The sequence below is a fragment of the Mus caroli genome, chromosome 3 (genome assembly GCF_900094665.2).
Source record: "Mus caroli chromosome 3, CAROLI_EIJ_v1.1, whole genome shotgun sequence".
In the NCBI taxonomy this organism is placed as follows: Eukaryota; Metazoa; Chordata; class Mammalia; order Rodentia; family Muridae; genus Mus; species Mus caroli.
In genome coordinates, this window is record NC_034572.1 from 57380239 (window position 1) to 57394744 (window position 14506).

The 14506-nt window shown below is 41.7% G+C and overlaps 1 protein-coding gene across 6 annotated transcripts in view; it reads right to left on the reverse strand.

Annotated features, from left to right (window-relative positions):
• Positions 1 to 14506, reverse strand: part of Plch1 (phospholipase C eta 1) — a 202778-nt gene that overhangs the window by 24369 nt on the left and 163903 nt on the right. For all 6 annotated transcript variants that reach the window (XM_021158107.2, XM_029475580.1, XM_029475578.1 and 3 more), the window contains 3 exons: positions 12111 to 12218; positions 2936 to 3097; positions 1337 to 1408 (listed from right to left, as the gene is read on the reverse strand). In XM_021158107.2, coding sequence (XP_021013766.1) covers positions 1337 to 1408; positions 2936 to 3097; positions 12111 to 12218 — 342 coding nt within the window. The remainder of the gene's footprint in view (positions 1 to 1336; positions 1409 to 2935; positions 3098 to 12110; positions 12219 to 14506) is intronic.

Here is a 14506-nt window from a genome sequence, read left to right on the forward strand (position 1 = left end):
CTCATAGGCCATAAGCTAAAGTCTCCTCAATTAATCTCCTGTCTTCTGGACAGGTGTTTTAGGGGGATGTCGTTTCATCTCCATATTGGAGACTGCTCATTATTTAGGTAGCTAAAAACCCAACAAAGCAAACACTGTCATTGAACCCAGTCATTGTGGGAAGCCTCGGGACCAAACATGTAGCTCCTAAAAGGTTACCCTTCTGGAAAGTACACTTTGGACATCTGAGCAGAATACCCTGAAACACATGACCTGCTGAGCCATCTCACTGACCCAATGGCTGATTTCTTGTATAACATTTTCACCTCTATTGAGGTATCACGGATATTTACAAAGGTACACAGTTTTAAGTGTACAAGTGTACAAAATGATGACTTCCGCATTGTGGAAGCACTCAAATAAGGAAGTTGAATCTTACCTGCACCCCAGAATCCTTCTGCTCTTCCCACTTAGTCCTTACTTCCTTCAAAGGTACTCACTATCCTCAATCACACGCTAACTTCTACCCTAGAGCATTTTTACGTGGTTTTGAATTTCATACAAAGATCCTCAGAGTGCACGCACTAGGGGTCTTACTTTTCTAGTTCAAATCATGTTTGAAAGATTATATCATTGCAGATAGATATATCTGTGTCCTTCTCATGGCTGTTCAGCACTCCAGATGTGTATATACATTTTCATTGATTCTATAGTTGATGAGAATTCGGACTGTTTACCACTTGTTCCATTACAAATATCAGTGTTCAACTGTTGCTTCCATCTTTGTCATAAACTTAAGAGTGAAGCTGCTAGGGAGAAACTGTCACACTGTGTGCTGGAGTGGTTTCTGTCCCCCAGTAGAGTACAAACATGTTGATCCTGATCCTAAGGCTTGGGTTCTGTGGTCTTTTTATGCTGTCAATCATGGTGTCCATGGAATCAAGGAATAATTGCGACTTGTACTTCCCAGATGCCTCCAAAGGTGAGTGAGTTTCTTCCCCTGCCATGTGTTATCTTCTTTTGTAATGGGTGCTTTTACACTTTTGATTTTGTTTTTTGTTTTCCCTAGAAATGTGAGCTGCCTGTCTTATTTATTGAAATGATTCAAAAATTCAGAATATGAATTTTATGTTGGACATGTTTATTTCAAAGACTTCAAAATGCAACTTGAATTCTGATACTTTTGATTAATAGCGGTACTAAGTTTCAAAGTTGTTCAAATTTCAAACTTTTCTCTTTCTGATGTCCTGAAGTCATCATCAGCCATTTCAAGATCATCACAATACAATGTTGCCCTGTTACTGACAGGATCTTCAAATTAACTGCAGTAGGCACATTTAACACTCTTAGTTTATACCTTGTGTTTCCCAAAGTTGGCCATCAGGGATCGCCCATGGGACTTCTTTCCACTTTCCTTCACATCCAGGTTCTGCATAAATAGAAGCATAACGTTAAGGGCTTTCAGACATTTTGTTCTGCTTAGCTCTGGCCGGTGGCAGGGGACCCTCTCTTCTCTTTCCCTGCTTCATTTCTTTCCACTTCCCACCTTGGATATCTCAAATATTGCTGTGTAGGATGCCAGAAGAGGGACATTGTCAGGGATGCCAGGACACAGCAGCTGTCTATGGCATCCCAAAGCTGGAGCCTAGCTCTCAGAACAGCCAGTTGTGCCAGCCCTCAGTTCCTATTTACCACGTGCCTAAAATCAGAAAGTGGTATTTTGAACATCCTGCATTGAGATAAATCATCCAGTTAAGAGGAGTTTAAATTTTGGAAAACAGCCAGAAGTAGGTAAGAGCCATATCTGCCAAGTCCAGAAAAGCCTCACAGCGAATACTGCTGTTTGGGGTTTTAAAGCATTATAAATAAAACCCAGTCATATCCCTTTCATTCACTTAGGGAAATCACTGTGAAGCTTATCTGTGCATTGAAACCATTGCCCTGGTGCCAAGCATCAGAGAATGGAATTTCAGCCTTTGAAGGCTTCTCACATGGGTGAATTTCCCAGGTAGAGATGGTGAGCAAATCTCCTTTTGTGCTAGCCCTTGTATGGGGCTGGAGGCAGAAATGTCCCTGCTGAAAGGGTTAGGATGCTTTTTCAGTTGTCCCTAAAATTCACTGTGTGGAAACCTGCAAACCCTACCTACCAAGGGCACTGGCTAAACAGAGAGAAACCTGTGAATACAATAAGGGTCCATAAGCAAGATGCAAAGAAGCTACAAGAAGTACCTGCTGAAGCCATAGACAGATATCACAAGTGTGATTCCTGGGAGAGATGGTAAATAAAAACTCGAGAGCTGGTTGGTGATAAAAAAAAAAAAAATCCAAAAATCGGTAAGGGGTAGGGGCTGGGTCTTACAGGGTTGTTGACTCATTTTTGCCTACTTTATGTGTGTGTGCTGCCTATGAAGACCTATTAATACTGATCACTAACTGTTCAAACCCTATGGGATTAGAAAGCTAGCTATATTGGACATTGGTCATGGGGATGACACTTGTATCCCTAAGCTAGGAGAAACAGTACTGCCACCAAAGCCACTACCCTTCTTTTGGCTCAGTTTTCTCATCTGATAAACAAAAGAAGAACGAGCCAATTAACCTGTGAGTTCCTTAGTACTTCTTCGAGCATGTCTATTGCTAGAAGGACTATGTCACTTATTGTCCCAACTAGAATGATTTAAGAGTAAAATTGGGCACATGTAATAGGATACCAGGACAACAGTACACAGCAGAGCTGTCTCATGCCATCTGAGAAAGGAGCTGACTTGAGTTGGAATGACTACCCCAGGGAAGCAGTACGGTACTGCGTACATTCTCACTCTGTACTAGAATTTTGTTTCTAAAACTTTATGAGGATAGATACAGAAGTTTGAGAAGCACTCCAGAAAGGAAAAATGCTCAGAAAGCAAAGAAGAGGGTATGTTTTGTCTTTCCTTGTTCAATAGGAATTGTCTACCTGCTTCAGGTGTGCATTTAAGCCTTCATGTGTAGCCTTGAGTAACGCCCTCACTGTGAAACTGTCTGGATCTTCTTTGTCTCGAATCTGAGACTCCTTCAACAGTGACTCCAGCTTTTTCCGTATGAAAGACTCTACCTGGTGCTCAGTGGTCCCGTTACTCTGCAAACAATCAAATCATGCAAAGAATCCCCTGAGAAACAGACTCACAATACTGAGTTTATAATCTCAGGATCTCTCAATAACCTGTAAGAAAATAAGATATTCATTGAACAACTTTGTTTCCTCCAGAGTGCCTGATTATCAAAAGCTCACCCTCCATCAGCACTGTTTACCTGGCTGTATAGGTCCTCACTGCAAATTCACATCGTTCACACTTACAAAGTTTTATTCTATTTCATTTCACTAAAATAGAGTCTGAAGCCTTGAGAAATTAAGCCAATTGCTTGAGGTTTACAGAGCTAGCAGTAACTGAGGTAAGAGACTAAAACACTCCTCCCTGACACTTCAAGATTTCACCAGAGGACAAGTCAGCGAAAACTTCTGGAGACTAAGCTTTCTAATTCTACCTAGTTACATTAGAGTAAAAAAAAATCTATTTTTAAAAAATGACTTCCTTCATTGGGAGGCAAAGAATGCTATGAAGTTCCAAGGCTGCTGGCAATTCCGGGACAAATTTTCTCTCTGGTTTCCAACTCCTTGATGTCATTAGAGGGCATACAATACTGACGGGGGCTATGACCTGTGATTATGATTATTTTTAAAATCACAACCAATTGCAAGGCTTTCAGAAGCAAAGCAATGCCAGATTCTCACACAGTGTTTAGATGGTCAAAGCACATCCCTTCCTGGAAGCCCATGCTGCACAGTGTCTAGCCTCTGTGTCTTCTCACAGACCAGCGGCCCCAGGCTCTGTGCACTGCCCTTCTGCTCTTTAGCTGCTTTCACTTCTCCCTTTGTCCAGATCTGCTGCAGTTGCCAACTGGTTATTCAACCTGTTGCCAAGGAACATCCCACCAAAGCATTCAGTGACAGTACCATCCCACAGAAACAAGGCCCACATTACTTATTACTAGGAGGCCTATCTATCTGACCCCTGTGGAATAGATGGCTCTTTAATTCTCAATATATTTCACAAAATCCTATAAGAACAAGGCACTATAAACATCATAGGATTTTTTTTTTAAAGAACACCTATGCCATCAGGGACTGCTATATTTCCCTACTTATATCACATACATTAATGTGTTTAAGATATTCAATCAGCAATGCATAACACCCATTATAGAATCACGCTCTGAAGGAGACACAAAGATGAAAAAGAGCATGCACTTGATCTTGGAAGCGAATGTGCACAGCCCACCAGTCACAGGGATGCTGGGAAGGACATACCATTCCTGCTAGATATGTTTTTGTGTACTTTGTATCAAATACTGATTTTTGTACCCAGAGGTCTGGTTGCAGTCTGGAATTTGGTATTATCATTATTATGTAGCATCTCCTGACTCAATATTCTGTAAACATTGTTCTGCATCATCTTCTGATTAGTTAAGCAAAGAGCTGAACAGCCAATAGCTTGACAGGAGAAGGGAGTCACCATCAGAACATAGATGAAGGAGGAGGTCAGGGCAAGACTAGGATGGCAGGTAATGACCACATGGCTGGGAAGTAGGCCAGGCCAGCATTGTCAGATTAAAATAGTTCAGAATCTGCCCAGCTATAGTGCCTGAAGCTTTTCATATAAAAATATAAAAGTCTATATGTTATTATTTGGGGGCAAGGGTGGGCATAGAAAGTCTAACTTGTACAGCTGGGGGACTGAGAAGTCCCCAGAGCAAAGGCTGACCAGAGAGCAAAGTGTTTAGCAGTGAGGAAGAGAAGGGCTTCCCTGAACAAAGGAATCAATCATGCCCTTTGGCAGTTCTAAAGAGAAGGACTTTGGTGGCTGAAGAACTTGAAAGCTTAGAGATGAGGCGACTAAGAGTCCCACATAAATACTACTTTAGGAATAACAGCAATATGGAAACATATATCAAAGGAGGACAGGGGTCTGCAGATGAAATTCCAGACATGCCAGTTGCCAAAACAGGTACTAAACAGTAGCCAGGCTCGGGTTCTGGGGAATGGAATAAGGATCAGAGAGAGTTTTGGAGGCAATTCACTTTGACTGAAACAAACTTGTACTGAATTTCTGCCATATGCTTGGGGAGAAACACTAGCAAGGGTGAACCCATGGTCTCAGTCCTTGATGTCATAAAGAATTGCTCATACAGTATGCGTCAGGCATATGAGTACCACCGGTTCACAGAGGAGAGACACCTCACCTGCCTGGGGAATTCAGCTTCTTGGCATGAAGAAACATGAAGTAAGCTATCTTAAAAGAGGAAAACATTGATATCCTATGGCAGCTGAAACAAACGACTCCAACTTAGCAACTGGAAACAACAAATTCATAATAATATTAGTCCAGAAGACAAAAGTTTGCAGCAAAGTAGGGCCACAGTCCCTTTGGAGTTCAATGTCCCTGAGCGGCTCCCTACAACCCCTGGCTTGTGGGAGGAAGCATAGCAATAGGTACCGAGGTCTTATGTTGTCTTCACCTGTGTGTACCCATCTGTTGGTCTTCTCATTTTAAAACATTTGCCATTGGATTCTGGCAAACCAGGTTATACCCAGGACATTCTCTTCTCAAGATCGTTAACTGAAGAGAGTTAGGACTTTGCTCTTGATTGGTCTTCAGCATACAGGAATGCTCTGGCTAGTTTATCTTTTATCCAGACCTCTAAAGCTTTCTCCACTATCAGCAGCAAGCCTGCTTCATTTTCTTTCCACCTGTATATATAATAGACTAGCACCCCAATGTCCTTCAACAACCTTTCCTTTGTATTTAAAACTTGGCCAACTGCTTAGTGTAGGAGGCCTTGCTCTTGATATGTCTGTTTCTGTGCCTGTTTCTGTGCCTTTATCCCTGAGATTCATCATCTCCTGCTTCAATTTGAAGAGAGAGGCATGCAACTCTTCCTTTTGCCTGAGCACTTGGGGGGGGGGGTATTGTAAGGCTGTAATTAACCTACTTTCGATACCAATGTGTATCAGGGAAAGCCCTAGCAAAGCCCCAAGCAGAATAATAAAGCTGGGGAATAGCCAGTTTGTGAATAGTCCAGAATACACATATTAACAAGTCAGGTGAGTTTCTGGTATCACCAAAACAATGCGAATACTAACATCAAATATCAGAGATCACCACATACGATGACAACATAGTCATCAAGCTTAAAATATTGTGAGAATTACTAAAATGTGCCTCAGAGACACCATGTGAGCACATGCTGTGGGGAAAACTGGGCTGATATGCTTTCTCAGTGCAAAATTGCAGCAAATCCACTTGTAAAAAATGCAGTATCTGTCAAACATAACAAATCGAAACTCAAAATATAGTATGATTGTCTGGAAAGTATGATCTGTACCAGCATACCTTACAAAGCAATGTCCTTTAACAGCACATTATCCAAACCACCCTACACCCTCCAAGGTAAGTACTCAGGCCTGCCAAGACCCACTCATAATGAATGACACAGATAAAAAAAGACTCAGAGCTCAACCAAACACAGCTCCGTGAGTGATGAGCCTGGGATAAGCTGCGATGCTTCCCAAGCAATGCAGCAGCCGTTCCTTTTACACCGCGGCAGAAAGAGATGAATACTTGAGTTGAGTTGATGTTGAGTTGGCTCATATTTTTTTAACAACCACAATTCCTATTGTAAAACATGGGAAATAGTCTGAAACCCTCTGCAGGAATCATTGAACATATTTCACTTAAGGTCATGAGTGGACCCAACAAAAGAGCTGTAAGCTCTCTAACTCCTCGTGTATTTGATCAAGTGCCCTGGAGCTGGAGGGGAGGTTTATAGAGACAGAAAGGAGAAGCTTGCAAATAAAAGCTTGCAAGAACACCAGGAATGCCTAGAGCCAGTCTATGAGTGCTCTCAACACCGTTTTCTTTCTTCCCTTGCTCTGGGCCTCACAGAAAGCTGGATACATGAGGAGCTGGACTCTGGGCATATCAGCAGAGTGGTACTAAAGGTACAAAGCCCAGGATGGTGGTAGCCGGAAGAATGATGACCGGCTAACTAACACAAGAGCTATCATTATTCGCTTCACATCCTCTAATCCTGGGGATTTGCAGAAGGAATGAGAGCCCTGCCTGGTGATCTTCTTTTCTTTCTGTGATTTTCATCACTACGAAATTTTCAGCCACAAGGAACAAAGAAATACGCAGCTGAGGTTTCATTACGGTATTATCATTCAGTCCTGGAAGCCAGCAGCACCACTAAAAGAAAATTCAGGCAGACACCTGACCTCCAGACCTATCTGCCACTGTGCAGCTGTGGCAGAGACCAACACCGAAAGCTGTGTGTCTTGTTCTTTTGTTTCCCTGGGCCTGAGAAAAGGATGCTGCAGTGGCAAGAGGGAGAACAGTCATTTAATGTGGTCAGGAGCAGTTTCTCCCAGGGTTATAATGAGGGCCCCACATTTAGTTATGAGAGATCTAGGAATGTCTTTCATACATACATATATACATACATACATACTGATAATAATAAAAGCAAACAAACACATTCTCATTTTCCCATAGCACATCTTTTCTAAAGAGTCATTTGGAAAGGAGAATTTGCCCCACACAAGACTAGAAAGCAGCAGGAGAGAGATTGAGCTAGAGACTGCTGATGTTTCACTAAACATGGAGTTGCTAGGACAGTGGGCAAGATTCCCAGGTACCACCCAGACCAGTATCAAAATGTCTGGGCTGGGACATAGGCACTAGGCACTTCTGAAAGCTCCTTGTCATACCAATATGCAGCTGAAGTTGGGGACCTTCTCTAAAAATAAAACCAAATGCCTTTTCTTCCATTTAGTGCTGGACATTGGCAACAGGAAGAAAAACATGTCATCTTCCCCTTCAAATGCCTTATAAGCTTCAAAGCTGTTTCCTTAAGGCTCGGGTTTAAGTACAGCTGCTTTTCAGCCATCTGAGTCTGCATTGACCTCCTCATACCAGTTTCATAACTTCCCATAAAATATGTTCTCCTTTTCAAGGATCATATCATAGGACAGAAAGAATTAGAAGCATGCAGGTCCCCTTCTCTAGTCCTTGTAATCGTTGCTAGGATATGACCTGCTGAGCATGTGACATTTTGTCTCAGAGTGGACACAGGGGTAGCAAGATCTCAGAGCCCCAATGGAGGACTCATGCATTCTACAAATGCTGTTATGTTGGAGACTGACAACGTTCATAAATCTTCTTAAAATGTCTCAAAGGCAAAATGATGAAGTTGCAACTACAGTCATGGGAAAGGGAAAGTGATTAAAATGTTCAGTGGGAGTCAGAGTGAATTGTGGTGTATAGTATAACGGAATACAATGGCTATCACATGTGATAGGTGCACTGGGGCTCAATTCGTGCTGGAAGGCTTGGGTTTGTGGGATGAGCTTCACGCAAGAGATAGCTGATGTTTATGATCAACAGTCTGGCTAAACACAGATTCAAAGAGTTTTAAGAAAAATGCAACTGAAAAACTCAACAAAAGAAGAAGAAGAAGAAATAATCAATGAAGTTGAAATTCAGATTTAGGAGTGGGAGGTCTGTGTGGCCCACTGGCATGGGCACAGAGGATCCCATAACTGTGAATAATGGTGAGCTGGCTGCCTGGAATCAAATCTGCTAGATGATTACACTGTGGCAGAGAGGAAATTGCCCCTTACATCTCTGAGCTGTGTGATTCTTGGGTCACTGAACACATTGGCTTTACCCTGTGGCTTACATATTATGAGCCAGATTTTCTCTATGGCTGAAGCTACAGAATAATACAAAGCAGAAGCTTAGAGGAGGCAAGTACAGCAGAAAACATTCATTGAATAAGCAAAAAACCAAACAAACAAAAAAAACCCCAAAATGACAAAAACAAAAAAACAAAAAACAAAAAAACAAACGATAAAAACCTTCATGGGGCTTGAGCAACTGACAGATTAGGAGAAAACCTGCCTCCTGTTCAGCAGGTAATGTTGGGTAAGCCACTATACCTACTCTATTCTTTGTCTTGCCTAGGACTTTCTCTCCATATATTAACCTGGCTAATTCTTTTTTCTGATCATTAGTTAAGTACAACTTCTAAGGAAACACTCATGTAGACATCGAAAATTCAATACACACACACACACACACACACACACACACACAGATACACACCATTTTTTCCTTTAGCACTTACAACTAAAATACTATTTATGTCCCTTATTTGCCTTGTTTCTTATCTGTCTCCTTCTTCATTCATTAATGTTTAAACCCCAGGAAGAAAGAACTTTCATCTTATTTTATCCACACCAGTATCATCTGACATCAACAAAGGTAATGACATATCTACAACATGAAGTGCTCAGTAAAAACTGGTGACATCTATAAAATATTTTAATAAGCTCATGAAAGTTAATGTTTAGGGTCCATGAATTGTGCTAAAAGCTTTATGTGTTACAAAGCTTTAGGTGGGGCTTATTCACCTAACCATACAGTTTCAACTTACAGCTGAGGTTAAGGGCTTCCCTTACAGGAATGGCTTTATAAGTAATGGCTGTTCCATATGAACAACCTACACTGTACAATGTTTTGTAGAACAACCTGTTTTGTAGAAATATGATCATAGGTCTTTAGTCTTCCATGGAGATAAGACAGCTGAGCTTCCTGTTGTCTGGTGGAGTATAAACTGACGGGTTACAATACTCTCAAATTCTAACTTAGGACATTCATTGTTTTTCTCAAAAGAGCTCAAAAATAGAGCACAAATGTTGCATAAGAACTTTTTACTAAATATGTTGAGTGTGTGTGTGTTTACATGTGTGTGTGTGTTAACATACTTCCTTCCTCTAAATACATAACAATAGAGCCCTCTGTAACGCCTTGTAAATTGGGGTGCTGCCCAGCTCCACTCAGGTCAAATAAAAGGTCATGGCTATTTCAGTGGAACCATATTCTAAAGCATCTACTCACATCAAAGTACAAAAAGCAGCCAGGAGATTTTGAGCATAAGCAGAGATCCCCAGAGTTTACAGGTGTAAATATTAATCTGATTCCAAAGAACAATGAAACTTTATAACCACAGATATTTATTATAGGAAATTAAATGTTTTGTCAAGTATGATTGTATTCTATCTATTGCAGGAAGACTGGCAAATTCAAGGCCAGCCTGGGCAGCAAAGTGAGACTGTATCTCAAAATACATAGTTTAAAGTAGGCTAGGGACATGGCTCAGTCATAAAGAACTTAGCGAGCAAATACCGGGATGTAGATTCAGTCCTGAGTACCACAAAAAAACAAACAAACAAACAAACAAAAAAAAACAACAACAAAAAAAACCAAAACAACAACAACAAAAAAAACAAAAACAAAACACCAGTCTCAACAGATTCAAAGAAAAACTAACACAGTCAAGAGGATCTAAAAGCCAGATCAGCTTCCTTTGTATGCAGCAGTCGATACTGCAGTGTCACAGAGACAGTAGTTAGAGCCCCCTCCTCCCATGTTCACAGAACAGCAGCCCCACACTGATGGCATGCAGGGCCTTCTGCTTCCTCTGTCAGTTGGTAGACTATGCAGCTAGCAACTGGGGATCTGGAGAACTAGATGCAAAAGAATGAGAATCAGGGAGCCCTGGCTTACTAAGTAAGACATTAAAAAGTTAAATTATCCAGAGTCAGAAGAAACCAGCCACAAAGATAGCACATACCTTGAGTGGCATAGAAAGAAAGCTTAATATAGTAATTAGACTTTCATTTAGGAAACTATCTAGGATTCTGTGACCCATTAGTTACAGTATTTCACTGAGCTCATAGAAACTACTAACAGAGAAGACATGAATTCGGTTCTCAATTTTTGCTTTCTTTTTAAACTGAACCTCCTCTATTTCCCCGCTTCAAAGTGCTTTAAAGCCAAGGAAGAATTGTCCATGGAGACTTCAGCTGTCATTAAGCTTTGTCTTCTTTGAAACTAATGTCAGTTCCCATTGTTACCTCTGCGGTGAAGCATCAGTTACTGTAGTTTAGAAGACTGTGTCTTGTTGTAACAACATAATTGTTGAATTAAGGGTAATGGTGTATATTAAATTATACAGTATATACCTGGGGACACAATAATGGTTCTGATTTCCACGAAGTACCACTTTTCTGTAGAAATGAAACTATACTGTAAAGCCTGCAATGTTTTGGTCTTTTCCCGTGACATGGGAAATCATGTGACTATTGACAGTGAAAGGGACAGAATTTCTTCAAATCTTAGAATTATACAGGTCAATTAAACTCCCCTAGACTACATGGCAAAATATACATGCAGACCCTTTATGTAAGGAAAGGTCCAGATCCCTGGGCAGGTGGCTAACTTCAAACGCCATTCTTCTTAGGATGTGGCTGATGGACCATTCAGCTAAATGTCCCAATCTTGGAAGGGCTTGGAGATCATATGGGCCAAGGTATATTTTCTTGGTGAAGAGTTTGGCATTTTCAAAAGCAGAACCAGTTGTAGCTGGGGCCTGAGGCCGGCCTAAGGTACCACAATGGAAAGACAGTATTTATTTGGCAGGGATGGCAAGATCTCATCTACTCATGTTCACCAAGAAGATTGACAATCTAACCACAGTTTGACTTCCAACCTGATTAGAAGGTGTGGCCTTGTTGGAGGGACAATGTCACTGTGGGGAAGGCTTTGAGGTTTCAAACACTTAATCGAGGTCTATTGTCCCTCTCTTCCTGCTTCCTACTGACTCTCAGCTACCTCTCCAGCACTATGTCCGCCTGCATGTCACCTTGCTTCTCGCCATGATGATAATGGACTAAACCTCTGAACTATAAGCCAGTCCCAGTTAAATCTCTCCCTTTATAAAAGTTGCTATGGTCACATGATAGAAAGCCAGAAGGATTCACTACTAAAATGGCTCCCAGTTCTAAGGCATAAGCTCCATGACTGAAGTGCCTCACCAACTGCTGGGTGCCAGCACAGAGTAATTTTAAAATAGTATCCTTTAGCACTACAGACGCCATATTTGTGGAGAGTTTCACATACCACCAATGGGGCACCCCATTCTTTCTGCAGTATGTAAGGGACAGAAGCGGTGGGGAGCCAGGAACTCACGTAATGCAGCTTGAACTTGCATTCATCTTCAATCTCATCTGCACTGTCCTCATCGGACACTTCTCCTTCCTCTGCATCATCCCCAAGGTGATACGGCAACTTCTTGCCCTGAAACAGATCAGAACGTCCCATTTGAAAATAAAAATAAATTCATGCCAGCCCCAAAGTAGAGGCAATCCAAGTGTCCACTGGCAGATGAATGGATCCACAAAAAGTACTCTTCCCCCACGGAACATTACCCAGCCTTTAAGAAGAACAAATTCTGATTACAAGATGGATGAACCTCAATGGCATTATGCCAGATGACATGAGCCACAGGCAAAGATTTCATGATTCTACTCACACAAGGCACCCAAACAGCAAAAACAGACACCGAATGCAGAATGGTGATAGGGACAGGTGGCATGCAACAAACAACTGTCGCTGAATGCATATGGAGTTTTGGCTTTCCAAGATGAAAATACTTCTGATTATTTTGTTCGCTATTCTAAGGAGGAATGAAGTATCCACGAGTTGGTCTTCCTTCTTCTTGATTTTCTTGTGTTTTGCAAATTGAATCTTGGGTATTTTAAGTTTCTGGGCTAATATCCACTTATCAGTGAGTACATATCAAGTGACTTCTTTTGTGATTGGGTTACGTCACTCAGGATGATATTCTCCAGATCCATCCATTTGCCTAAGAATTTCATAAATTCATTGTTTTTAATAGCTGAGTAGTACTCCATTGTGTAAATGTACCATAGTTTCTGTATCCATCCCTCTGTTGAGGGACATCTGGGCTACAGAGACAAAGTTTGGAGCTGAGACGAAAGGATGGACCATCCAGAGACTGCCCTACCCAGGGACCCATCCCATAATCAGCCACCAGACACAGATACTATAGCATATGCCAGCAAGATTTTGCTGTAAGGACCCGGATATAGCTGTCTCTTGTGAGGCTATGCAGTGCCTGGCAAATACAGAAGTGGATGCTCACAGTCACCTATTGGATGGAACAGAGGGCCCACAATGGAGGAGCTAGAGAAAGTACCCAAGGAGTTGAAGGGGTCTGCAACCCGATAAGTGGAACAACAATATGAACTAACCAGTACCCCCAGAGCTCATGTTTCTAGCTGCATATGTAGCAGAAGATGGCCTAGTTAGCCATCATTGGAAAGAGAGGCCCCTTGGTATTGCAAACTTTATATGCCCCAGTACAGGGGAACACCAGGGTCAAGAAATGGGAGTGGATGAGTAGGGGAACAGGGCGGGGAGAGAGTATAGGGGACTTTCTGGATAGCATTTAAAATGTAAATGAAGAAAATATCTAATAAAAAAAAGAACATACTTCTGATTATACAACATTTTGTCTAAAGGAAAAGAAAAGAGAAAAGGAGAATTCCAGAACTTGGAGGTTGGGCTTTTCAGCTTGTAGAAGAGGCTGTTCTGTTGCTTTTAAGTTACCCAGACTATGAAATTTTATTTTAGTGGGCCAAAGACACTTTGGCCCCTGGGAACAGCCTGCTTTCCTCAGAGGACAGGGGAAAGCTGTTCTTAGCAGTTGCTGTCTGGTTCCTTCACACCCAACCCTTCTTTCACAGAACAACAATGCAGCTTATACCACAGTCCCAGGACCATGCCATTCTCAAGTCACTAATACATTTCAGAAATCACAGACCTTAGACAGGGAAAACTCTCATAATGAGATGGGAAGAGATCTGAGTTACAATATTATATTCATGCCCAAGTATCCATGGGAGACTGGCGCTGGAACTCTTCTCAGACACCAAATCCCAAAGCTGTTTAAGTCCTTCCTGTAACAATTTGATATCTGCACACCACGATGTGCATCCTCCTGTTCAATTCAAATCACTTCTAGGCTACTTATCATACATAATATAACATAAATGTTATGCAACCCAAGGGAAAGAAACCTGTGCAGGTTCAGTACAGATACAGGAGGTGGACTGTCTGTACCCAATATGATCTCAAAGGTCTATAAAATCACCAGAGTAATTTGGAATACAGTCAATTGTTAAGAACAAGTATCTAGGGCTCTGGAGATGCTCCACAAGCAAAAGGATGTGATGTTGGAGCCCCAGAAGCCATATAAAGCAGGGTGGTAGTAGCCTGTGTCTGTAATCTCACAGCTTCTATGGCAAGAAAGGAGACATTATGAACTAACCAGTACCTTCGGAGCTCGTGTCTCTAGCTGCATATGTAGCAGAAGATGGCCCAGTCCACCATCATTGGGAAAAGAGGCCCCTTGGTCTTGCAAACTTTATATGCCCCAGTAAAGGGGAATGCCAAGGCCAAGAAGTGGGAGTGGGTAGGTAGGAGAGCAGGGTGTGGGGAGGATATAGGGAACTTTCATGATAGCATTTGAAATGTAAATGAAGAAAATATCTAATAAAAAA